The following is a 22,141-nucleotide window of genomic DNA, read 5'->3' on the forward strand; positions in this document are numbered from 1 at the left end:
GATATAGACTTCAGCGCTGGGTGCCTCAGCCTCCGTCGTCTCGCCAGAGCAGCGCCCAGACTCAACTGACATCGCCTAGTAGCCCTATTTTCTCGCCTGCAACCACCGCTCTGCGCTCTTCATAGACGCCGATTCAACAGCCGCCCTGGCTATTGGAGAAGGCACCATGGACCTAAAGATGTCAGCACAACCCAACCCACCCACCACGGAGTCGCTGGATGTCACCCTTATCGAATTCCTGGAATCGCGTATCGTGGAAGGAGAAACATCGCACTTGGGACGCGAACATCATTGTTGAACGGACATACAGTGGCTTGGCGGCGGAGAAATACCTAATTCGTCAGGCGTCAAGCGTTTTACCCCTTACCTTGGCCATAAATGGGGACAACCGGACCAATGTCGTCAGGCGCCCGCATGCCCAGTCGATACCGTGCCGATTCCGCATGGGCTTAGCCCTCCACGATCGCACAGCAATTCAAGTCTCGTCTTCACACGGTCCTTCTGTTTCTTCTCAAATATAACCTTCGCTCCTTGACGCAATCCTCTTCTCTTCTTCACGTCCCTCCTTATCCATGTCATTGGCTTGACATTTCTATGGCTTCTCTCTTTTGGATCCAGCTTCGTGCTCTTATATGGAAGAATTGGATTGTTCAATGGAAGTCTCCCATCGTGAGTGCATCTCGCCTTTCTCCAGGACTCGCCCTAACCAGCTCGCCCTGCCCCAGTTAAACGTCTTTAGAGCCTTCATTCTTCCTATCGCGTATGGAGCCTTCTTGGCAGCAGCTCAGCTTTTCCTGAGCGAACTTAACAACGTGAGTATCCCCCATTCATCCAGCTAATTTTCTATGCTCATGGAATGCAGTATGGTATTGGCGACCCCGTCCCAATCCATCGGCTTGCAAACGAATACGACGGTTCTCTTACCCTTGTCTGGGCCGATATCACTTCTGGCACAAGCAATCCGACTCCCGTAGACATCGTCAACCGTATCACGACCGGCTTCAACGACAAGCAACTGAAGGGCATCAAACAAGTCGACTCGGCGGCCGCGATACTGGAAGCGTGTCCTCAGAACTTCAACCTCTTCTCACCTTGCTTTGCTGCGGTCGCATTTCACGACATTCCTGACGGCGGAAACTCTCCGATCAATTACACAATCTATGCCGACTCTGGTTTGAGCTACATCAATGTCGTCAAGCATACCAGTGATTTCGAAAAGAGAGTGCTGCCTCTGCAATGGGCTATAGATCAGGTACGCACGTTGCGTACCCAAAAGGCTGCGTCCAAGCTGACAGGAATCCTGGACTTAGGCGATCATAGAGCTGCAAACAGGCGTCGAGGTCCCTACTCCTTTGGAATGGCCATTCACGCAAGAGACAAATGAACAGCAGGAAACCGACGTGCGACTCAGCTACGTTCGAGCGATTACTGACTTGCTCGTCCTAGCCTTGTAAGCCTCGAATTGCCCTCTTACGCTGACCTGTATACTCAAACGCCATTAGGTTCATCACGTTCGTCGGCATTACCTACCAACTTCCTGGCTCATTCGCTGGGGAAAGAGCTAATGGCCTGACCTCCCACATGAAGGCCATGGGGCTTATGGACAAAGCGCGGATAATGTATGCGGCTCCACACGAGTACTCCTCTCCTCGTCACTAACGCGGTCGATACAGCTCCTGGCACCTTAGCATCTCCATCACATACCTTCCGGCGTGGATAATAATTTCGATCCTCTGGCGCTTTCGAATCTGGGCCGAAACCAACGTCGGAATCATCCTTCTGGTCCATGTCCTCTTCGGCCTCTCCCTCGCCAGCTGGTCCTTCTTCGTCGCTGCTCCTTTCGGGAAGAGTCCACAATTGGCGGCTGTGGTAACCACGTTTTTGGCAATCATCCTGGCTGTAATCGCGTTAGTTATGAAATCTGCGACGACTGGCACTGCCTTCATCTTTACACTCATTTTCCCTCCCGCATTCTACGTGTTCGCCACCAGAGCCATCTGTGGATTCGAAGATCAGCTTTTGGGAGCTAATCTTGTCAAGAGGGACCCCGAGTTTGGGCTGTCATTATTACCCTTGGTTATCGCTGCTCTTGTGAGTTTGCTTGGCATTCACTGTCTATTGCGCCATTCTGATCCCTTCTAGATTGACATTTTCCTTTGGCCATATCTCGCTGTACTCTGGGAGCGCCACCTATACGAAGCAAAACTACCAAGCAGTGTCCCTTGGTGGAAGTTCTGGAAGAGGTCTCCAACTACTACCGATGCCGCCTTGCCAAATGATAAGGCCATTTCAGTGCGAAATCTTCAAAAGGTGTATCGCACATCAAGATGGAGTACCAAGGGAGGGGTAACCGCTGTCGAGAATTTGAGTTTCGATGTTCCCAAGACCGGCATCTTCGTCCTTTTGGGATCCAATGGGTACGTTCTTCTTCATTTGCAATGAATATCCAAGTGATTGACCGGCTTCGCTCAGCGCTGGAAAGTCGACTACGATGTCCATTGTTGGTGGCCTCGATGGTCAAACTGGAGGCCAGGTCATCTTTGAAGGTGGACATCTCCGGCCTCCTCGCGGCACCATCGGAATCGTCCCCCAGAAGAACGTTCTGTTCCCCGAGCTCTCGTGCCTGCAAACCCTTCGCGTGTGGAAGGCTGTGAAGTGGTCTCCTACCTCCAATCCCACAGAAGACCTGGAGCAGCTCTTGAAGGACTGCGACTTGGGCAAAAAGATTAATGCGAATGCCAACACGCTTTCCGGAGGTCAGAAGAGGAAGTTGCAGTTGGCGATTGGATTGCTTGGGGGTTCTAAGAGTAAGCATTATCTTTCGGCAGCGTCGAGCAACCCGGGAACTGATTCTCATTTCGCAGTTGTATTGGTTGATGAATGCACTTCCGGCGTCGATCCACTCAGTCGACGTGCCCTTTGGCGAACTTTGACCTCGTTCCGAGACGATCGCGCCATTGTTTTCACTACCCATGTAGGTCCCTTTGCATCTTTCTTTTAACTGCCCTGTTAACTGGGATTCAGTTCCTCGACGAAGCCGATTTGCTCGCCGATGAAATCGCTATCCTCGCCGCTCCTGGAAAGCTCGTCGCATCCGGATCACCGGTGGCCCTCAAACGCGACCTCGGAGAAGGATATTCCATCTTCGTGACCTTCAATCACAACAATTCAGAGAAGGGCGATCCTTCCCAGCACACCGGTCTCCTCGACGCCATTCGCCCCATCGCGCCTGATGTTCATTGCACGTCGCCGTCGCCAAACCAATGCTCGTACCAACTCAAGACGAAAGATTCGGCTGTTGTTCAACGAGTGCTCGAGCTCTTAGAAAACCAAGGTGCACAGTACAACGTCACCTCGTATGACATTCTCGGCACGACCATAGAAGACATTTTCTTGGATCTTATGGCACAAAATGGTATGCCTGTCCTGGGCTCTACCGACGACGCCGAGAAGCGCAAGTCAACTTCGACCAACGCCGCGAGCGATTCGGCCTCCTTCAACCTAGCCGATGGCCGACCTGTTTCGCCTTTCCGTCAAGCCCTCACCATTTTCCACAAGCGTGTTCTCATTGCCAAACGTAGCTGGCTCACCCCTGTCCTTACCATCCTGGCGGCCATCGCCGGCGCGTGTATACCCCTTGTTTTCTTGAGGGGTCAGTCACAATCGTGTACTCGGCCCTTGCGTGAACTCAGGCCATTCCCATTATACGCGCCGTTCCTGTTCCTCGCTCAAGGAAACACATCGACCGTCCTTGCGGAGCCTCCCGGTGTCCTCGACATCCTCGGTCCTCAAGTCGGCCTATTCCTGCCTGTGGCCAACGTCTCCAGCAATGATGCGTTCGTGGCCGAGATCCGTCAAAATTATCGCAACCTCTCCTTTGGTGGTCTTTCAATAAACGATGAAAATCAAGCCCTGTTCGCTTGGGAAGCAAGACCGCCTGGTTTAAATGGACCTGTCCTCCTCAACTTGGTCACCAACGTCTTGTATAACAGGGCGTTGGAATCTACCGATGGTGATGTTCCTAGGCTCATCCGGGCTCAGTATACTGCGTTCCCGGGTATTGCTGCTGGAACTTTGGTTTCGTTGAGATGGATCGTGTTCTTTGGCGCGATCATGGTGAGCATCTTCATCTCGCATATGTCTTTCTCTTTGCTCATATCCGACCTTGCTAGGCTGTATATCCTGCGTTCTATGCCCTCTACGTCTCTAGAGAACGAAGATCGTCAGTCCAAGCCATGCAACTTTCCAACGGTTTAACCGATCCTATTGGACTGTGGCTGGGACACCTATTGTGGGACACGATCAACGTTGTCATCCTCTCGACTATCATTGTTATCGCCTTTGCTGCTGCCTCTCCGGACAACTTCCATGGCCTCGGATTCTTGTGGTTCGTCATGGTGCTATATGGCATCACTGCCGCACTGTTCTCGTACTGTGCGTCGTTGTGGATGTCTTCCCCTCTGGCTGCTTTCGCAGCCGTGGCTGGGTATCAATTTGTCGTCTTCGTTGTAAGTACAGATTCACCTTGGGGCCCACGATCTTCCAACTTACGTTCTCTATTCCAGCTTTACCTCTGTGGTTACCTTCTGGTTCTCACATACGGCGAGACGTCAAGCGCTAGCAAGGTCATCACCATCATCCACTTTACCACTTCCATTGTGGCACCTGTCTGCAGTGTGGTAAGTAGCCCCTCCGTTTTGTGCATTTTCAGATTCCTCATCCACACCTTGATAGACCCGAGCCGCGCTCGTTTCAGTGAACCTTTTCCAACTCCTTTGTGACGGACGAACACCAGTGACAAACTCCTCGATGGGCGACATCATGCGATTCGGCGGGCCTATCCTCTACCTCTTCGTATACATGGCTGTCCTGCTGGGCATCCTCGTCTGGGCCGACTCCGGTTCTCATACAACTCGCCGCCTCAACAACCTCAAAGCTCTTGTTGGCAGCGACGAGAAGCTCAGCGGCAAGGAAGACGTGGTGGTTGCAGCCGAGGAGGCCTCTCGCTCAGATGATTTGCTTCGCGTCCTTGGGATCTCAAAGACGTATGACGGACAAAAGGTTGTCAACAACGTCAACTTTAGTCTCCCACGAGACACTGTCTTTGCCTTGTTGGGTCCTAATGGTGCTGGAAAGACTACCACGTTTAATATGATTCGTACGTGACCATGGTTTGATGTTCTGACGGTGTTCTGACGGCTTTGGTATTAGGCGGGGATGTTATTCCTGACGATGGCGACATTCTTATCAACGGCACTTCGGTTGTACGACACCCTCGTAGCGCTCGTGCCAATCTCGGTGTTTGCCCACAGTTTACCGCCATCGACTCGCAGCTCACCGTACGCGAGCACCTCCTCATTTATGGTCGCCTCAAGGGCCTGGACAAACAAGAGCTCTTGGAGAGCGTCGACACTGTACTGAAAGGTACTGCTCTCATGCAATACGCCGATCGTCTGGCCAGCAAGCTTTCTGGAGGAAATCAGAGGAAGGTCGCCCTCGCCATTGCCCTGATCGGTATGTAAATGCCCTGGCGCTGTTGGGGAGTATCGAGCTGATATTGTCGTGCTTCAGGCAATCCTGCGGTAATCCTCATTGACGAGTTCTCAACTGGTATCGACCCTAAAATGAAGCGTGATATGTGGCATACCCTTCGCAAGGTTGCCGTTGGCAAGGCTGTTATCATCACCACCCATTCCATGGAGGAAGCATCTGCTTTGGCCAACAAGGTCGGAATTCTGGCGAAGAAGCTACTGGGTACGCCCTCTCCATCTTGCGTCTATGGTGATATCCTGACGGTTTCTCTATAGCTGTTGGCACCACGGAAAGCCTTGCCTCCCGCTACGGTTCTTATGAAGTCCACTTCACATGCAGGAACCGCGATGAGGTCGTTCAAGCTCGCAGTCTCATGACCAACATCCCAGGCGCTAAGATGGCTGACGACGTGGCCACTCGATTCGAAGTGCCAATCGACTCTTCGGGAGGCATCACCTTGGCACAATTGTTCCGTATCCTCTCCACACAAGGCAACTTCACCGAGTACACGGTGGAGAAGGCCACCTTGGAGAGCATCTTCTTGAAGGTTATTCGCGAAAACGACGTGTCAGAAGAGGATCCTGATGCGAAACGAAAAAGATGGTGTGGCCTTTTTTAAGAGGGCTTAATGAGGGATCATGACTTTAGTATAGAATTCGTGGACTATTAATTTATACCCTTAATACCAATGGGATTATATTTATACAACGTAGAGATACAACCTAGGATGGGTTTTTTATTCCGTTTTCTCTTCCTTAGGGGGTGGCGGCTGTGTGATGTCTTGTAGGTATTCGTTAACAGTCCGAGCGATGAAGAACCCGACGATAGCAGCTATGACGAGAGCGAAAAGAGTGGGGACAATAGATTCTGGGAGGACGCCAAACAGAAGGGGTTCCAGAGTGAGGATAATCGGGACTGTGGCCAGGTCTGAGACGATAGTTTGGTTGGACCGAAGGATTTCTGGGTTCCATACTGCAGTGCTGATGAGCTGAACACGGGCGTATTTACTCTTGGTTTCCGTTGGAGGAGCTCTATGCCTTGAGCGGCGCGGAGGGCCTGGCCTAGGAAGTTCAGCGAGATCTGAAGGGCCATATATCTTCAGGTATGCGTCGACCGGATGCTAGAGAGCCAAGGTCAGTCCACGGCTTTACTGTGTGGGAGTAGGCTGTTTCTTACCGACGCTGGCCACGATAGGCGAAGAGTAAACTTGGAATACTTTGCCCATTCTGGCGAATCCAGATCGAGGGCAACCCAGAGTTCTTTTAAGCAGTCCGATGGATGTTCAGTGGGCGTCCAGTGGAACACGCTTTGACATGGCTCTTGGTTTACATTGGACTTTGAACTTGTCGGGTTACTGTCCAGATCCCAAAGCAATGACGCGTATTCTGGACTTAGGATAGGCCTGCATATAGTTTAGGATTGGGTTTGGCTGATGAAGTTCCTGGGCCATACCATTCATGTTGGAAATGTAGCTGCGGATCTTGTACAGGGCTCCCCGCAAAGTTTACGATTTCTGTATTGGCGAAGGCGCAGACAGCATTGAGGACCAGAAGGAACGTCCACTTCATGGGCGTTCTGTTGAGAACACGATTCAGCACGATTCGAACCCCGACATCATGATGCTCGTGGGAAGGTTGGGTTTGACCCAGTTTTGCCGCCCCCGTTCCTTTTAAGCGCCGGCAAATTCTCCAACATTGCAGCAGTGTTTCCTCCTATTCAAGCTTATCCTTCACGGCGTTGATAACTAGCGCACCATCCATTTCAGGCCCAGAATTGTTCCACGAACTCAACATGTCTGGGCAAATTGCAAGTCGCGAACCGTTCACAACAAACTCATTCACGAAGGAGAATACCCGTCATTGCCTTAGGCTCCAGCAAACTTTTTGATGCGTCCCACTTGTACAGTTGTGCACGTGTTATGGTCGGTATACACATACAACAAAAGGTCAATTCAGTGGTCGCACTGAGGATCGAACCTGCGACCGCAGGAGGTTATAGCTACTCGTGGGTAAGTGATGACAGCAAATTCTGCACGTCAGCAGCTTGGTCGGATCCGAGGTTGTCCACTTCCCGATGGTTCCCAAACTACTCGGGGCTCTGTGAACCGCTATCCTGAAGGTTCAAGGGACCAGAAAGCTGGGCACGATACCCGAGATAATCTAGAGCGTCCCTCCGCGGAGTTCTATGGGATATTTGGCGACTGGAATATACAGCGGACGCCGGAACAACCGCGCTGTCTGTCATCGACAATTATGAAGAGTCTTTTTCCCAAAGATGGGATACAACTCGGATGGAATCAGTCCGTCGATGTTCCTTCAGGTTCTCTGCGTTTCTGACATATACCTGGTCGTTTTGTATCCTGTCCTTTACCCTGCATTCGCTGCAAACCCTCGCATTGGCTCAGTGAGGCAAACATTGCTCCTCACCTTCACTGGCGGCTACACATTAGCGCCCAAATCGATCTCCCTTTTAGCGCGTGGTTCAAGTCATATGCCACCCGTCATTCTCCGGACCCGTCGTCTGGATTGCTAACATCCTCAGTTTTCTGCCGGTCCTATTCGTAATCAAGATTATTATTAAAGGTGAGCCCCGCTAATGAATACTGTGACGTCCAAGTGCCACTCGATCCGGACTGCTCGATCTCACTCTTTCATCTCTTGCCAGGCCACTTCTACATCTGGTTATCCGTTGGGTACCCCTTGTTTCAGCAATTAACGTGCTGATTTGAAAGACGACCGTCCTATCGTTTGGCAGCCGCTTGACCAGCACCTCATTTTTTTCTTCCCTCCATCCACACAGCCTACCGACATGGCACCGACACGAAAGGTTTTGAGTATGCCTGACCCAGGCACGTCCATTCGCCCTATCTATATGTATACGGAGGAGCAGACCAAGATGATTCAGGCCTTGCGAGAGGTACGGCTTTGTTGTTACACGCGCCTGGTAGTAGTGCTCATAGGAGAATCCCTTGACAGTATACCTCGACAATTTGCCTACCCCCTTCAGATCCCTATCACTACTGGGAGAGCCGTTGGCTATCACGTCCAGACACCCACCCCCGGTATATGAGAGCAGCCAAGTGGAATTACGGCGATGCACAGAAGCGGATAAAAGCGACCCTGGAATGGCGGCGTGAATTCCAACCCGACTTGATCAGCCCTGAAGATGTCAGGATAGAGGGGGAGACGGGGAAAATGTGCGTAGCATCCGCCTCTACCAAACTCGTCTCTCCTCACCCTCTCATTACACAGTATTCTGAACGGGTTTGATGTGGATGGTCGGCCCGTTATCTACATGAGGCCTGGACGGGAAAACACCGAGACGAGTCCAAGGCAGTTGCGACACCTGGTGTGGTGGTTGTGAGTGCTTCTTTCCCCCTATAGTCCCGCAGGGCGTTAAAGAACTGTTCCAGAGAGCGAGCAAAGGACTTCATGCCACCAGGCCAAGAAAGTCTTGTCATCGTCGTTGACTACAAGTCATGTACACTGCGAACGAACCCATCCATCTCTATCGCCCGCAAGGTGCTCACTATTCTCCAGCAACACTATGTCGAAACCCTGGGACGAGCATGCGTGACCAACCTCCCATTCATCCTCAACTTCTTCTACAAGGGCATTGAAAGATTTTTGGATCCCGTTACACGGGACAAGGTTCGTTCATCATTGCTGTACCGCATGGCGATTGTTTATTGACAGAGCCCTGTAGTTGAGGTTCAATCCCAACCTCACCGAGATCATCCCTGAAAGCCAACTGGACGCTGACTTCGGAGGTTCCTACGAATTCGATTTTGAGCCCAAGTGCTACTGGGACCAGATCATCGAGTACGTCCACTTCGCACTAGTGGGCACTTTCTCTTACTTATGGGTACCTCAGAATCTGCGGTATCGCCCCAGATGGCACGCGAACTCGCGACATCTACTCCAACCCGACAGAGCCCTTCAACACGCTCCCCTTGGCAAACAATGTTCCTCGCTCCAGGTCTGACAGCAGCAGTGGAAGTGACAGCGACTACAAAGCGCCTGTAACCCCGAAAACAACAGGAAGCGTCCGTAGCCTCAATATTAACAAGGCGGATGCATCTGTGAACGTCGAGGAAGTATCAGAAAGAAGGCATACAGTGATGGTGGGGTAGTCTCACCATCCCAGGTGACCGCCGGTGTATATTTATGCTCGCCAAAAGGTTAGATGGTATTTATGGATGGAGTGGGGTGGAAACCCTGCGTGTAGATCTTGACGACGAAACGACCGCATCCTTGTAGAATCACTTCACTGTTGTATAGGATATTATTATCGTCAGCGTAGAATCATTCCCTTCGCGATTTCGAAACACTGTCAATAAATATGGATATACAGTAGAAATAAGGTACACGGATTGGAAGTACAATATTGAAGTTGCAGGTATGTATCAAGATTACGCCGCAGCTGTGGATTGCTGAGGAGCCGTCGGCAAGAGTTTGTGATTGTCGATTGAAATACCTTAACAGTGGGTCAACTGACCGTTCCGCTGTAAAGTGAACTCGAGACAACTTACTTCTCGTGGCATTGTTGGTCTTGTAAATACCGATGAGGCGATGGCTGAGTTCGAACATATCGTTCCTAAAAGGCAATATGGTCAAGTCATGCCAGCAGAAAGATCGGCGCAAGGGTCAGTACCTGAGGGAGATGATAATGAATTGGGCATTCTTGGTACGATCCTTGATGTAATTAGCGACGATAGACACGTTTCTGAAGTCGAGTGCAGCATCAATCTCGTCCATGAAGTACAGTGGAGTGGGCTTGTAGACGTGGAGGGCAAAGACTAGAGCCAAAGAGCTGAGTGTCTGCAAAGGATAATCAGTTCCAGTGCCTCGCACGACCTTGCGTATATGTATACCTTTTCACCGCCAGACAAGTTTGAAATGTTCTTCCAGCTCTTCTTCGGGGGCATGACACTGAAGATGATGCCCTCGGAGAATGGATCCATACTGTCAACAAGTTCCAACTCGGCGTTCCCTCCCAACGTGATCATCTAGAAAATGGGGTCAGCTTCCCGCCTGCAAATCTACAGAACTGGTGACCAACCTGGTACATCTCTTTCAGCTTCATCGAAATCAAGTTGAAGCCGGTCATGAACTCCTCCAACCGTTGCTTCCGCAGGCCGTCGTATTCCGCTTTCTTAGCGTCTCGTTGCTGCGTAACCTCTTCAAGTTCCTTAGCACGGTTGTCGAAAAGCGCTTGCTGTTTCTTGTATTCCTTCAAGACAGTAAGGTCGACCTTCGAGTTTTTAATTTTCTCTGCATTGCGGTCAGTAACGAAAACCACGGAAGGTACCCGACGTTCTTACCGTCCAACAACTCGGTGTCAGCCAGGAGGGCATCCTTGCGCATCTTTCTCAATTCATCCTCGCCGTACAATTTCAGCTGCTCGCTCTGCTTCGGCGGTGCGTCAGGATCAGGTTTGATGTTGGGTTCGCCTTCGCCGTCATCGTGCCCTTCGCCATCCCCTTCTCCGTCAGCATGTTCGCCGTCTTCCTCGTCATCACTGTCATCTTCTTCCTCACTAGAGGATCGTCAGCGGGATAGTCGATGGGTAAAGACTTCAACTTACTCGATATCGTGGAGTTTCAACTTGTCGTGCCTATCCGTGCAGTCGTCGATTTGCTCTTGACAGTTGTCGATGATCTTCTTTGTGTCGGTGATCTTGTTCTTAATCTCGAGCTGAAAGGGAAAAAAGGGTAAGGATGAAAATTCAGCCATGAGATATACTAAAGAGCCTCGCCTCTTTCTTTTTGAACTTGGCCAAACCTTCCTCGGCATTCGCCAAGTCCTGTTTGATCTCGTCGAGTTCATCCTTCTGGTTCTCCGTCTTGTTCTGAGCTTCCTCGACGGTCTTTCGCAACGCCGTCAAGAACTCTTCGGCTTCTTCAACCTCCTCATCGAGCTTCGCCAGCTCCTCCTTGACCTCTACCAATGCCTTCTCGTTGGCTTCAACCGAGGCGGTCAGTCGCTTAACATCAGCAGTAGCCTTGTTCCTCTCCGTTTCTGCTTTGGCAATTGCTTCGTTGGCTAGTCCGATATGCGTTCGAAGACCTTCGACCTTGGACTTCTGGAGCATGAGCTGGGCTCCACCAATCTTCAAGATCTCTCTTTCAAGTCCCTGGATAGCTTCGGTGATCTTATCCGCTGACTCCTGAAGCTCCTCGAGACTGGCAGTATGAACTTCAATCTGCTTCTCCAATTCACGGATGCGCGCAGCGTCATTGGCGTTGGGTTTGTTTTGGGCCCTAAAGATATTCAACGGTCAGCATTCGGAGACCGACACTGAAGCAGAACAACGCACTTGAGATCTTCAAAGCGCTTCGCAGCCTCCGCAATCCTAACCTTCCTCGTCTCCAATTCCAAGGTGAGCTTCTGGTATCTCATGTCGAGCTCCGGCCCAGCGCGCTGGAGCTTCTCCAACTCGGAATCGGCCTCTTGCTGTTCCCTGAACGCCTTCTGCAACATTTCCGCAGCCTCCGCACTCGACTTCTCCCATTGCCTCATTTGTTGTGGCGACACGTCCGTAGCGAGCTTCGAGTTCATGGCACCCCTCTGAGGTTGGGCTCCTCCACCGGACATGGCACCAGAAGTCTCGATCAAGGCCCCATCCAGCGTGACGACACGCCACCTCTGGCTACCACCGAAAGCGATTCGGTTGGCTTGAGTAGTGTCTTGCGCGACCAAGGTGTCGCCCAGCGCCTTGTAGAATGCCTTGCGGTAGATGGGATCCTTCGGTTTAACGAGGTCGAAGAGTCGGGGAACATCTTCTGGAGTGTTGATCTTCTTCATCCTTGGCGACTCGGAGAGCTTTTCCAAAATCATGAAGGAGGCACGGCCAAGGTTGTTGGTACGGAGGTATTCGATACATTCCCTTCCTTGCTCGACTTTATCGACGATGAGGTTAGCCAAGCTACCGCCAGCAGCAGTCGAAATAGCGACGTCGTATTTGTCGTCGATGGTACCGAGGTCGCCCAATTTGCCCTGTAGAATAGTCAGAAGACGATCGCAGTCATGACAGGGGAAGATACTGACGTGGAAGCCGTGGATCCGCCCTTGTTCCTTGAGGCTATGAAGAGACTCGAGGAGGGCGCTGCGGGAGCGGTTTGCAGACTGGTTCGCTTTGGCTTCTTCGACGCGGCTCCTTGCCGAATTGGCCTTCGCCCGCCATTCTTCAACGTCCTTTTGCGCTGCCTGAACAGAGTTAAGTTCGGGGATCATACTTGATGGCTGTCTGAACCTACTTGTTTCTTTGCTGTGGCGGCCGCGATCAATTGTTTCAACTTCTCCTTCTCGGTTCGACATTCAGCTTGTTCACGAAGCTAAGAGACTGGGTCAACGTCCAGCGAGGAAATGAGGCAAGGAGACACACCTTTTCTTGCTGTTCTTCCTGGAGATTTTTGTAAGTCTCCTGTGCCTCAGCAACCGCCTGTTTAAGCGCCTCGCCACGCTGAACGAGTGTATCGCGCTCGCTTTGAGCGACGTCAAGCTGGGTCTTCTTTGCGTCGATCTTGTTCGTCCAGGGCTCTAGCTCCTTCTGCTTCTGTTCGATTTGCTTGTGGAACTTGGCGGTTTTGCCTGGAAATCAACACATCAGCACCGGATTCATCCCTCTGACATCGACACGACAAACCTCGCAGGCCATCTTGAATCTTCTCCAGTTCAGCTTCGGCTTCGACTAACTCTTCCCGGTACTGCTCGAGGTTGGCGGTATTCTTGTCCAGGCGTTCACCGCTGTCGGTGATCAAATGCTGAGCGTTCCTCAAAGCAGTTGTATCCTGGGGGCGAATGTTAAGGACTATCAACAGGCATTTCAACTGGGGAACCTACCTCTTGCACAGACTTCTCGAGCTTCTTCCTGCGCGTTTTAGCGTGCTTCTGTCGCTCCTTGACCCCAACGGCAACTTTCTCTGTTTCTTTCAATTCCTTAACGGCCTTCTCCATTTCCTTGCTGACTTCCTGTTAGGCAGTGAGCTCAGGATTCCGAGAGATTGCTGCGTATGACACCAACCTCGTATTGCTTTTCACGGTCGGCATAGTGCTGAGTTAGCTCGGCGACATACTTGATTTCGTCCTCATGCTTGGCGGCTTCATCCTCGAGCTTCTTGTTCAATTTTTCCTAGAGACACGTTTTCTCAGGTTAGCTACATCGTTCACAAGATAAGTTGAATATACATGCCAACTCCGCCTCTTCGGCAGTCTGGGTTTCCATCAATTTCCAGATGAGCCATTGCAAGTACCGTGATTGAGCGCGAATGTGGTCGTTCTTGAGTTTGTAGAAATTAATGGCCTCTCGCCTCGCGTCCTCCAATGCTTGCTTTTCCTTCTCAACAAGACGCAACCGGTTCATCTTGACCTGTCGTTCTTCCTGGAGCTGCTCAACTTCGGCGAAGGCTGTCTCGATTTTTTCCTTGTATTGAGAAGTCCCGATGATGTCTTCAAGGTATTCGAGAAGTCCGTCTTCGTGTTCGGTCTGGGCTTTGGGCTTCATCTGGGCAATGGATTCGACCTCGCCCTGGAAAGGGATGAGTTTCGAGCCTTTCGTCGCCAAAGGAAACGTACCTGAAGGATCAAGAACCTGTTATGGTCGAGGTCGATACCCCGACTTTTCAGGAGGGTCTGTACTTCCTTGTACGACGCCGTCTTCCCATTGATGGTATAGTCACTCTTGTTGTTCTTGTAAGCAGTCCTCGCGACGACAAGCTTAGAGCCGGGGACAACTTCGTAGGCATCGGGACCGGGCTACAATGAACATGAGAAAAGGGAAACGGCATCATGGCAAGGGACTACACACGAGGTCAATAATGTCCCTGAAGTGAATTTCAACGCTGCATTTTTCCAGATTGGGGTATCGCGCAGAGTTGTGAATGAGTTCTGACACCTTGCCTTGACGCATCTTGGATGCACGGTATCCGAATACAAACAACAGGGCGTCGATAGTGTTGGATTTTCCAGAGCCGTTGGGACCGACGATAGCTGAGAAGGACTGCGCTCGGGAGTCAATTGGTGGGTTAGAGAACACCGACCGCGTCACGTACCTTGTGGAAAGGGCCGATTTCTTGTCGCCCCGCATAACTCTTGAAGTTGACAAGGGCCATCTTCGAAATAACAAGGCGGGACTTGGGACCCTGAGGCTCCTCTGGCATGACTTTGGGGAGGGTCGCTGGGTCGGGCATTGGAGGGGGGTCGAGCAACGACTGTTCCTCCTCCTGCTCAGGTTCGGGTTCCTCAGCAACAGGTTTCTTTGGCGTGGCCTTTGAGGGCGATGCCGGAGGAGGCGTGAGGTCGTCGTCGTCTTCGTCCGACGTAACCACAACAACTTTCTCCTGAGCTGCACCCTTGGTTTGACGAGCTGGGGCCTTGCCCTTTCTGCCTTTCTGAGTAGATACCACATCCTCCTCGCGATCGTCGTCGTCTTGCGCCGGTTCTTGAGCCTCTTCATCGGATACAGGCTCTTCCTTTACCACCTTGCGGCCAACACGGCGTTTGGGCTTTGGTTTCTCCTCCTCTTCGTCCTCCCCTTCGTCCTCTTCCGGTACTGACTCTGCGAGCGATGATACACGGGTTTTCCTCGTTGGTCGAGAAGTCGACGCGGCGCTGGGTCGTCTGCTTGGGCCAACACTGGATTGACGACTAGACGTGCGTCGTTTGGGTAAAGGTTCGGGCTCGTCAGTAGCCATCTTCCCGCGCCGCCTGCCCTTCGAAGGAGGCTCAGCTTCCTCGTCCTCATCTTCTTCCTTTACGTCTGCTTCAACAGAGGGTCGCGACTTTTTCTTGGCTGGTGCGACATCCTCCTCCTCGTCACCAGATTCCACCACGTCGGGCAATGAGCTTCGTGTTCTTGCCGATGTACGTGCTTTGCTCGTCGATGCTCGGCTGCCAGCTCTAGATGGGGGTTTCGCAGTCGTCTCTTCTGATTGAGTCGATTGTCCACGCTTTCGTTTTGCTGGTAGCGTTTCTGAGGTCTCTGGCGCGACGCTTGGCGCGCGAGAGGAACGCCGTGGAGGCATCGCGAATTTTCAGTTTAGTGGTAAGAAGGAAGAATCACAACGCGGTCATTTCAACAAAACGACGCGTTAAGGTCACGCCCCGCCGCCTGTCAGCGGCGTTTACCGTCTTGAACAGTGAAGGACAAGCTAATGTCAGTCCGATATGGTGTAACGGCTAACATTACCGCCTTTCACGCGGTAGCTCGGGGTTCGATTCCCCGTGTCGGAATATTTTTGCCTTCTAACATTTTGTCTGCTCCTCCAAAGGTTGTTCTTATTCACCTCGGATTTTCATGTCTAACGTCAACATCGCTCACTCAATGGGCCTATGCACAGGAAATTCGACACCCTTAATGGATCAACCTTTCTGGGGATGGATGTCCTACCAGCATTGACATGAGTGCCGAAAGTTGAAACAGCTGGCGTAGTAAACCTTAAACCTATGAAACAGCATCTGTGGGTACCACGTTGACCTGTAATAGGAAGAGGACTTGTGTTTCCCGAGCTCTCATACCCGGCCTTTGAATACGATTACGTTCTGGGCGTCTATTCACTGCTGAAGATACGTTCGTTGCGGAAGCTCGGAGCTTTTTGTTGAACGATTTGAGGCAACACAGAGAGAAGGCGTACCCATGAGGAAATCCTATCGGATGTTTGTAACTCAGCGTATTCTGAGGAGGATCTCGAATGGGAATAAAGGTGCAGCATTTACAGGCTCCGAGTCGGCGGTTACGCTGTAGCTTCTGTCCATAACGATGAACGGCTGGACGACAACACTTGTGACCGAGTGTCCCGGCTCATCGTGTAGACCGGCGATACAGTATATGCAGTGTGTTGAGCTCATCATCCATAACTCTACCACAGCCTCCCATGGCCCGTCGTGCGGGCAGTCTACACAGAAATTCAAAAGGAGGTTGGACTCTAAGGAAATAACTTAAATTATGGGTCGTGATTTCTCTGTACGCTGTGAAATGAGTTCTCAACGAACGATACACTAATAGCAGTCAAGAATTATGCGAGGGCATATCTAGGCGCTCCGGAATACTCCCTTAGGGTCAGTCCCATAGGATGCTTGTCGTAATCAAATCCTCCTCCTCTTGAAGCGTATAAAGACGAGGCGGAGAGAATATGAATCTCCAGAGCACTCACATACTATCCTCCCATACCCAAGCCTCGCAATGCATCCCCACCTTCGACCTCTCTTGGTCGCGCTTACTAGTAGCTTTGCCTTGCAGAACTTTGCCGCGGCAGCGTTGACCACCCCGAGAGCCATTCACTCAAAGGATACTATGTTCATTTCCAACATTCGAGCTAGCCCTGATGGGTTTGAACGACCGTACGCAAACAATCTATACAGGTAATTAACCGTCTTATGCTTACAGCCTTTCAGTGTCATCGCTGTCAATGGACATCACCCAGCCCTCTTGATCAAGGCGAAGAAGGTATGTATCATGTCGAACGAAATTGCGGTCGCTTGGTGCTTAACTTTACCTCTCAGGGCGACGAGTTTGAGCTTACAGTCGCCAATCACCTAACAGAAGAGACCATGCTTCGTCAAACTAGCATTGTAAGGATCCGTCTTCCCGACTAGCAGGTAGCGCGCTTGCTGAGAACCGGTTTGCATTGTCGGTGTATTAGCACGGCATCTTCCAACATAAATCCTCCTGGGCCGATGGACCAGAAGGCGTCACCCAGTGCCCTGTCGCGCAATTCGGCAACTCATTCACTTACAAGTTCAATGCTGGGAACGAAACCGGCACCTACTGGTACCACTCCCATTTCGGTAATGCTGTGGTCATCTTTGGAAATTCATGCAGCTCCGCTGATCTTGAGCGTGACGGCAGAAACCCAATATTGCGATGGCCTGAGAGGGCCCTTGGTCATATACGACGATAACGACCCGTACAGGAATGATTACGACGGTGGGCATATTCTTATCTGTTCCATTATTTCTGTTCAACCTGTATTCCCCGCAGTCGACAACGAAGACACGATCATCACGCTCGCCGACTGGTAAGTCACTCGCCGATACCATTTCCCAACGTCTACATTATTCCCTCTTCATACAGGTATCACCTTCAGGCACCGTCTATCAACACAACCATTGCCCCACCTGTGAATGCAACTCTGATCAACGGGAAAGGGCGACAGCCTGTCAAGCCCGATAGTCCGCTTGCCATCGTGAACGTGAAGCAAGGCAAGAGGTATAGATTCCGCATCCTCTCCTTGTCCTGCGACCCGAACTACAATTTCTCCATCGACGGACACGACCTCACCGTCATCGAAGCCGACGGGCAGCTTACCAGAAAGCTTGTCGTGCAAAGACTCCAGATTCCGATGACCAGGGGTGAACTACTAACCCTTCTCGTGTTCAGCATCCGTTCCATTTGCGCGGGGTAAAAACTTCTGTTAACGTCCAGAGTGAAAGAAGTCTGACCTCTCATCTCGCAGCACGCGTTCAGCGTTATCCAGAGTGCAGGGAGCCCCAATAAGAACTATATCGACCCTGTTCGTCGCGACGTAGTCAGCATCGGAGATCCAGACAGAAAGGAGAACGTGACCATCCGGTTCGTCACTGATAACCCAGGTCCTTGGTTCTTCCACTGGTACGTGGCGCGTCAAAATTCAATGTTCAACGACACTGACGATTTGTGGCCGGGCTTGCGTTAGCCACATCGAGTTCCATCTGTCCGGGTAAGCCCCTAACGTTTGACGTTCGTACAGGTGACGCTGACGAAGGACATCACTCCAGTGGCCTTGGTGCTGTTTTCGTCGAGGATCAGAAGGACATCAAGTCAAGCGACCGCGCTCCCCCTCGTACGTGCACTTGGTCAGGCCCACAGAGAAAGTACGCACTAATATAATATGGCAGCGAGCTGGTCTGAATTGTGCCCAACTTTCGATGCGCTACCCACGAACGCAACCTTCGTCTCCACGGTCGCTACACCCACTGCGCCTACAGCTCCAACCAACATTCCCTTCTAGCACGCGCGGATCTGTGCAAAGGATTCGGAAGGACAGATTTTTCCTACCGCCTATTTATACATATCAGTAATGGCCCCCGGTTATGTTTTGAATGTGCTCACTGCTTAATAGCGCACCATGACCCCGAAGATACAATATTTCACTGTCTGGAATTGAGTTCGGACTGAGCACGTCCACTGCCCTTGACGCTAGCTTCGAATTGAGAATTTCGATCAGGTGGGGCACGCGATGTTCAAGACCGCAAACAAGAATTCTATTCATCGATGGTCATACAACAGTTGCATTACAACAGGGATAGCATTGGTGGCGGCCGAGGGTGAATGGACAAGACGTGTTGGTAGACGCTAAGACAGCGCTTTTGGATTGAAGTCCGGCGACATAGAATTTCGAAATCTGGGATTCTGGCACACCAGGCCTTCGCCCGTAAGGGATAACTCCAATGTAAAGCCAAAGGAGGGCCGGTCCAACTTGGTGGTTCGTCTCCTTTACATGGGCTTCGCGGGCAATTGTGTGAGCAGTACGCCGTACCGCTTTTTCACTGTTACTCGATGGCGGGAGAACTTGTCATCGGGCGAGAAGCGAGCTGGAAAAGTTCACAGAGTCAGCCTCTTGCACACTTCAGATCCATAATCTTAGCGAAAGCCATACCGGGATGCGCGGATTTCGTGATTCTGCCCTCGTCCGTGACTTTCTAAAACAAGCAGTTGGCTTCCAGGTCGTTCAGGGAGATATTCGATGAACGTACTTTCAGAGTGTACACCCTGTTGCCATCTTTGTCCAACGTATACATCAAATGCATGATGGAGTATCGCTGAGGTCGCTGTTCAAGACGATGAGGGCGAAAAATCCAACGCTGTTTGCTTGTGCTTGCGCCGGCTATGGCACAGCCACATAAGCCCCTATCCACTGACATTCATGCAAGCATGATTATGATGGAATTCGTGCAGTCGTTCACATTGCTCGGGATGATAAAGCAGAGTCACTTCTGTTACATTGGTGACCTTTAAGTCGAATCAGAGGTCGTTATCTATTCCTTAAATATCATCGTAAAGCGTGCGAATTGACTGAGCCGGGGACAGCGGATAGCCCATAGGCTCATCCGATGCACCTGGCAAATCGTCATGGCCGTCGATACTGTAGAATGTCCTAAACTCGGCGTCTCCCCCGTCATCTTCCTGAACAGCGCCTATGTTCTCTGCCCATTCCCATATCTTGAATTGGCCGAGGGCACAGCCAGGTGGCGAGCCTGACGTCGCGGTAATTGAGGAACTGTCCGAAGCTTTGGTGGCTGTAATGAGATTCTAATGCACAGTCCAACGCTCATTAGACCGAAGTTCCAGTTATGGGGACGAAGAATTCACCTCGTATAAATCTCTTAATTCCCTGATGACCCTCCGCACCTCTCTCTTCTTCTGCCTGACCACGTATTTCTGCTTCACCTTGGCGGGCACCCTGAAGCAGCTGATGCATTTGAATTTTTCAATACTCTCGAAGTACTCTTTTGCTTTCTCTTGAGCGCTAGAAGAGAGATACAGGATGACATCAGACGGCGCTCAGTCAAGTTACTCGCAAGAGTAAAGGGTCCTACAGATGTTTCTTCATGATATAAGCTTCGTACTCCTCATCTTGCAGAGAGTCTTGTCTATAGGCCTTCTCAAAGTGATCAACCAGGCGGCTGGTCTGGTCGATGTGAGTGTCGTACGCGTTGTCATGCCGGGCGCTGAAGCCTAGCGAAGAGTTGAGAGCAACTGCCCCGACCGTGGTCAAGGCCCCGATAGCACCAGCCCCGAGTTCTGCCATGTCGTGGTTGGATTGGGAGAGTCGTTGTGAAGGCGGGGAGCCTCTTGTCGTCCTTAATACATGACAGCTTGATATTAATAGTCGTGGTATATATCCACCGGACGTACGAACAGCCTCAGATGCACAGGTCTGATGGCGTGGTCACATTGCGGTCACGATGGTAGATGAGCGGCGAATAGAATTTCCAGGAAACAGTCCGTGGACGGGTAGAGCGCCATGAATAGAAATCTTCCAGTCGATTCTTGTGTCTTCCAGAGAAGTCCTGAATTAAGCGCCCGCAAGTGACCTTGTCAGGAACGGACTTTGTCTGTGTTTGGCGAAGGCTTCTGGACCGTCGAGGCGCGGGCGTGTCGCTGTGACGTTATGTTGTTGGAACCAACCAAACTGCAGAATGCCTTCTCATCGTTCCCGCTCACGTTCTCGAGAACGCAGCAGACGCCACCGCTCCAGGGACAGATCAAGGGAGAGACACAGGTCTAGGGACCGTTCAAGGGAAAGAGAAAGGGACAGGCAGAGGGATAGGTCCAGAGATCGTTCAAGAGACAGGTCGCGAGAGAGAAATAGGTCTAGAGATCGCTCCAGAGACCGCTACCGCTCAAGGTCTCCTGAAAGGCCTGTGGAACTCCCTGAAGATGCAAAGCCTATCACGGAAAGAGACTACTTCCAGAAAAGCGACGAGTTTAGGCTGTGGTTGAAGGAGGAAAAAGGCAAAGTGAGTGGTTGTCCAATTTTACGCGACATGCCAACAATTGACTATTTCCAGTACTTTGACGAACTGTCTGGGGATCGAGCAAGAAGGTACGTGATTGTCACACTCTACAAAGTGGCCACTCATCGTAAAACAGTTACTTTCGAAAGTTTGTGAAGGTGTGCATGGTTCTGCACCAGACTAGTGCCTTGAGCTGATGGACACAGGCATGGAATAGAGCAAAACTTTCCAGTATGTGAATTACTCTTCTCCAAAGAATCCTCTAAAGCTATCGACTTTACTTAGGGAAATATTATCGCGGTATCGAGCCTGGCTCGATGCTTGCAACAACCAATACCTCTTACAAGTGGTCTTTCGCCACGAAGGGCAACCGCGCCGATAACGACGCTCTCCGAGCAACAAGAGAAGAAGTCGGTGCAGCCACATATGGCCGTGCTGCACGCTCTTATGACGACGACGACGGCGATGCTCTAGGTCCGAGTGGTTCAGGCCTCGGTCGTCTACAGGGACCCACTCTCCCATCGGCCTCGGACCTCACCCTTGCTAAGGAAATGAACGCCGAGCAAGAGGCTGAACTCCGAGCTTACAAGCGCAAAAGGGAAAAATTAGAAGCCAAAGAAAGGATTGAGGACATGGTCGGTCCTCGGCCTGTCGGGCGGGAGGCCATGCTCGAGAAGAAGAGGGCCCGCAGGGAGAACGATAAGGCCTTCCGGGAACGAGGGGATGAAGGTCTTGAGGTCGACGAAGATACCCTTCTAGGAGGAGGGGATAGTTTCCAAGCACAGTACGTCGGATTGCTCCCTACGGTTCGCCGGCCCTTCTAATATCTGCTGCAGAATTGCTCGACGGGATGCAGCCAAACGGCGACAAGAGGCCAGACGCTCTGAAGAGATTGCTGCCATGCGAGAGCGCACCACTGCTCTGAGGGAGAAAGACAAGGTACCTCGGGTCATCATCCTCCAAATTCATTCTGATAAACATTCGGTTAGGCCACGATGGAAATGTTCCAACAGCTTGCAAAGCAAAGGTTCGGTTAGCGGCGTTGACGCCATCGTTCGCCATTGCTGGTCTTTTTTCGTTCCCCTTCTCTGTTTTCGATTATGTACATTCGT

General features: G+C 51.4%; 8 protein-coding genes and 1 non-coding gene across 9 annotated transcripts; 5 read left to right on the forward strand and 4 right to left on the reverse strand.

Moving 5' to 3' along the window:
- Positions 1 to 594: 594 nt before the first annotated feature.
- CC1G_00682 (nod factor export ATP-binding protein I) lies at positions 595 to 6,463 on the forward strand (the record flags this gene model as incomplete). The annotated part of the gene is made up of 17 exons (XM_001829451.2): positions 595 to 669; positions 726 to 812; positions 863 to 1,252; positions 1,311 to 1,450; positions 1,503 to 1,619; positions 1,674 to 2,091; positions 2,143 to 2,417; positions 2,473 to 2,807; positions 2,865 to 2,974; positions 3,025 to 4,116; positions 4,173 to 4,508; positions 4,566 to 4,679; positions 4,735 to 5,158; positions 5,212 to 5,514; positions 5,572 to 5,754; positions 5,808 to 6,135; positions 6,334 to 6,463. 17 exons carry the CDS (start codon positions 595 to 597, stop codon positions 6,461 to 6,463), a joined length of 4,857 nt encoding a protein of 1,618 aa, XP_001829503.2.
- Positions 6,464 to 8,160: 1,697 nt separating this feature from the next.
- CC1G_00684 (CRAL/TRIO domain-containing protein) lies at positions 8,161 to 9,664 on the forward strand (the record flags this gene model as incomplete). Its single annotated transcript, XM_001829453.2, has 6 exons — positions 8,161 to 8,448; positions 8,508 to 8,728; positions 8,784 to 8,891; positions 8,945 to 9,182; positions 9,238 to 9,353; positions 9,406 to 9,664. The coding sequence occupies exons 1-6, from the start codon at positions 8,341 to 8,343 to the stop codon at positions 9,662 to 9,664; spliced, it is 1,050 nt and encodes a 349-aa protein (XP_001829505.1). The 5' UTR covers positions 8,161 to 8,340.
- A 187-nt stretch (positions 9,665 to 9,851) lies between these two features.
- On the reverse strand, positions 9,852 to 13,507 carry CC1G_13763 (hypothetical protein). The gene is made up of 14 exons (XM_002912185.1): positions 13,377 to 13,507; positions 13,180 to 13,324; positions 12,919 to 13,124; positions 12,791 to 12,868; positions 12,582 to 12,740; positions 11,851 to 12,530; positions 11,290 to 11,794; positions 11,119 to 11,228; positions 10,856 to 11,070; positions 10,594 to 10,805; positions 10,406 to 10,540; positions 10,186 to 10,352; positions 10,064 to 10,128; positions 9,852 to 10,008 (listed from the first exon to the last, which is right to left on the reverse strand). Exons 1-14 carry the CDS (start codon positions 13,488 to 13,490, stop codon positions 9,944 to 9,946), a joined length of 2,856 nt encoding a protein of 951 aa, XP_002912231.1. The 5' UTR covers positions 13,491 to 13,507; the 3' UTR covers positions 9,852 to 9,943.
- Positions 13,508 to 13,655: 148 nt separating this feature from the next.
- Positions 13,656 to 15,556, reverse strand: CC1G_13764 (smc4 chromosome structural maintenance 4-like protein; the record flags this gene model as incomplete). Its single annotated transcript, XM_002912186.1, has 5 exons — positions 13,656 to 13,746; positions 13,787 to 14,061; positions 14,109 to 14,288; positions 14,341 to 14,532; positions 14,585 to 15,556. The coding sequence occupies 5 exons, from the start codon at positions 15,554 to 15,556 to the stop codon at positions 13,656 to 13,658; spliced, it is 1,710 nt and encodes a 569-aa protein (XP_002912232.1).
- Positions 15,557 to 15,692: 136 nt separating this feature from the next.
- On the forward strand, positions 15,693 to 15,764 carry CC1G_20014. Its single transcript has one exon. It is a non-coding gene; the product is annotated as a tRNA-Glu (tRNA).
- Positions 15,765 to 16,713: 949 nt separating this feature from the next.
- Positions 16,714 to 18,520, forward strand: CC1G_00686 (bilirubin oxidase; the record flags this gene model as incomplete). Its single annotated transcript, XM_001829455.2, has 11 exons — positions 16,714 to 16,871; positions 16,926 to 16,977; positions 17,034 to 17,102; positions 17,174 to 17,318; positions 17,353 to 17,548; positions 17,605 to 17,931; position 17,956; positions 17,987 to 18,141; positions 18,206 to 18,229; positions 18,288 to 18,352; positions 18,408 to 18,520. 11 exons carry the CDS (start codon positions 16,714 to 16,716, stop codon positions 18,518 to 18,520), a joined length of 1,305 nt encoding a protein of 434 aa, XP_001829507.2.
- Positions 18,521 to 19,005: 485 nt separating this feature from the next.
- On the reverse strand, positions 19,006 to 19,319 carry CC1G_13765 (Nop10 family nucleolar RNA-binding protein; the record flags this gene model as incomplete). The annotated part of the gene is made up of 3 exons (XM_002912187.1): positions 19,006 to 19,103; positions 19,169 to 19,211; positions 19,266 to 19,319. The coding sequence occupies 3 exons, from the start codon at positions 19,317 to 19,319 to the stop codon at positions 19,006 to 19,008; spliced, it is 195 nt and encodes a 64-aa protein (XP_002912233.1).
- Positions 19,320 to 19,554: 235 nt separating this feature from the next.
- Positions 19,555 to 20,320, reverse strand: CC1G_00687 (hypothetical protein; the record flags this gene model as incomplete). Its single annotated transcript, XM_001829456.1, has 3 exons — positions 19,555 to 19,821; positions 19,882 to 20,038; positions 20,109 to 20,320. 3 exons carry the CDS (start codon positions 20,318 to 20,320, stop codon positions 19,555 to 19,557), a joined length of 636 nt encoding a protein of 211 aa, XP_001829508.1.
- A 386-nt stretch (positions 20,321 to 20,706) lies between these two features.
- On the forward strand, positions 20,707 to 22,066 carry CC1G_00688 (hypothetical protein; the record flags this gene model as incomplete). The annotated part of the gene is made up of 7 exons (XM_001829457.2): positions 20,707 to 21,032; positions 21,084 to 21,118; positions 21,166 to 21,187; positions 21,236 to 21,260; positions 21,315 to 21,813; positions 21,866 to 21,968; positions 22,019 to 22,066. Exons 1-7 carry the CDS (start codon positions 20,712 to 20,714, stop codon positions 22,064 to 22,066), a joined length of 1,053 nt encoding a protein of 350 aa, XP_001829509.2. The 5' UTR covers positions 20,707 to 20,711.
- Positions 22,067 to 22,141: the final 75 nt, after the last annotated feature.

The sequence above is a fragment of the Coprinopsis cinerea genome, assembly GCF_000182895.1.
Source record: "Coprinopsis cinerea okayama7#130 chromosome 1 map unlocalized cont3.1, whole genome shotgun sequence".
Lineage (NCBI taxonomy): Eukaryota > Fungi > Basidiomycota > Agaricomycetes > Agaricales > Psathyrellaceae > Coprinopsis > Coprinopsis cinerea.

Coding starts and splice junctions, on each gene's coding strand:
- CC1G_13763 (XM_002912185.1), bottom strand. CDS start 13,490: ATGGAGAAGGCCGTTAAGGAATTGAAAGAAACAGAGAAAGTTGCCGTT. Junction 13,125..13,179: donor GATTCAAGATGGCCTGCGAG/GTTTGTCGTGTC, acceptor GTTGATTTCCAG/GCAAAACCGCCAAGTTCCAC. Junction 10,129..10,185: donor TTCATTATCATCTCCCTCAG/GTACTGACCCTT, acceptor ATTGCCTTTTAG/GAACGATATGTTCGAACTCA.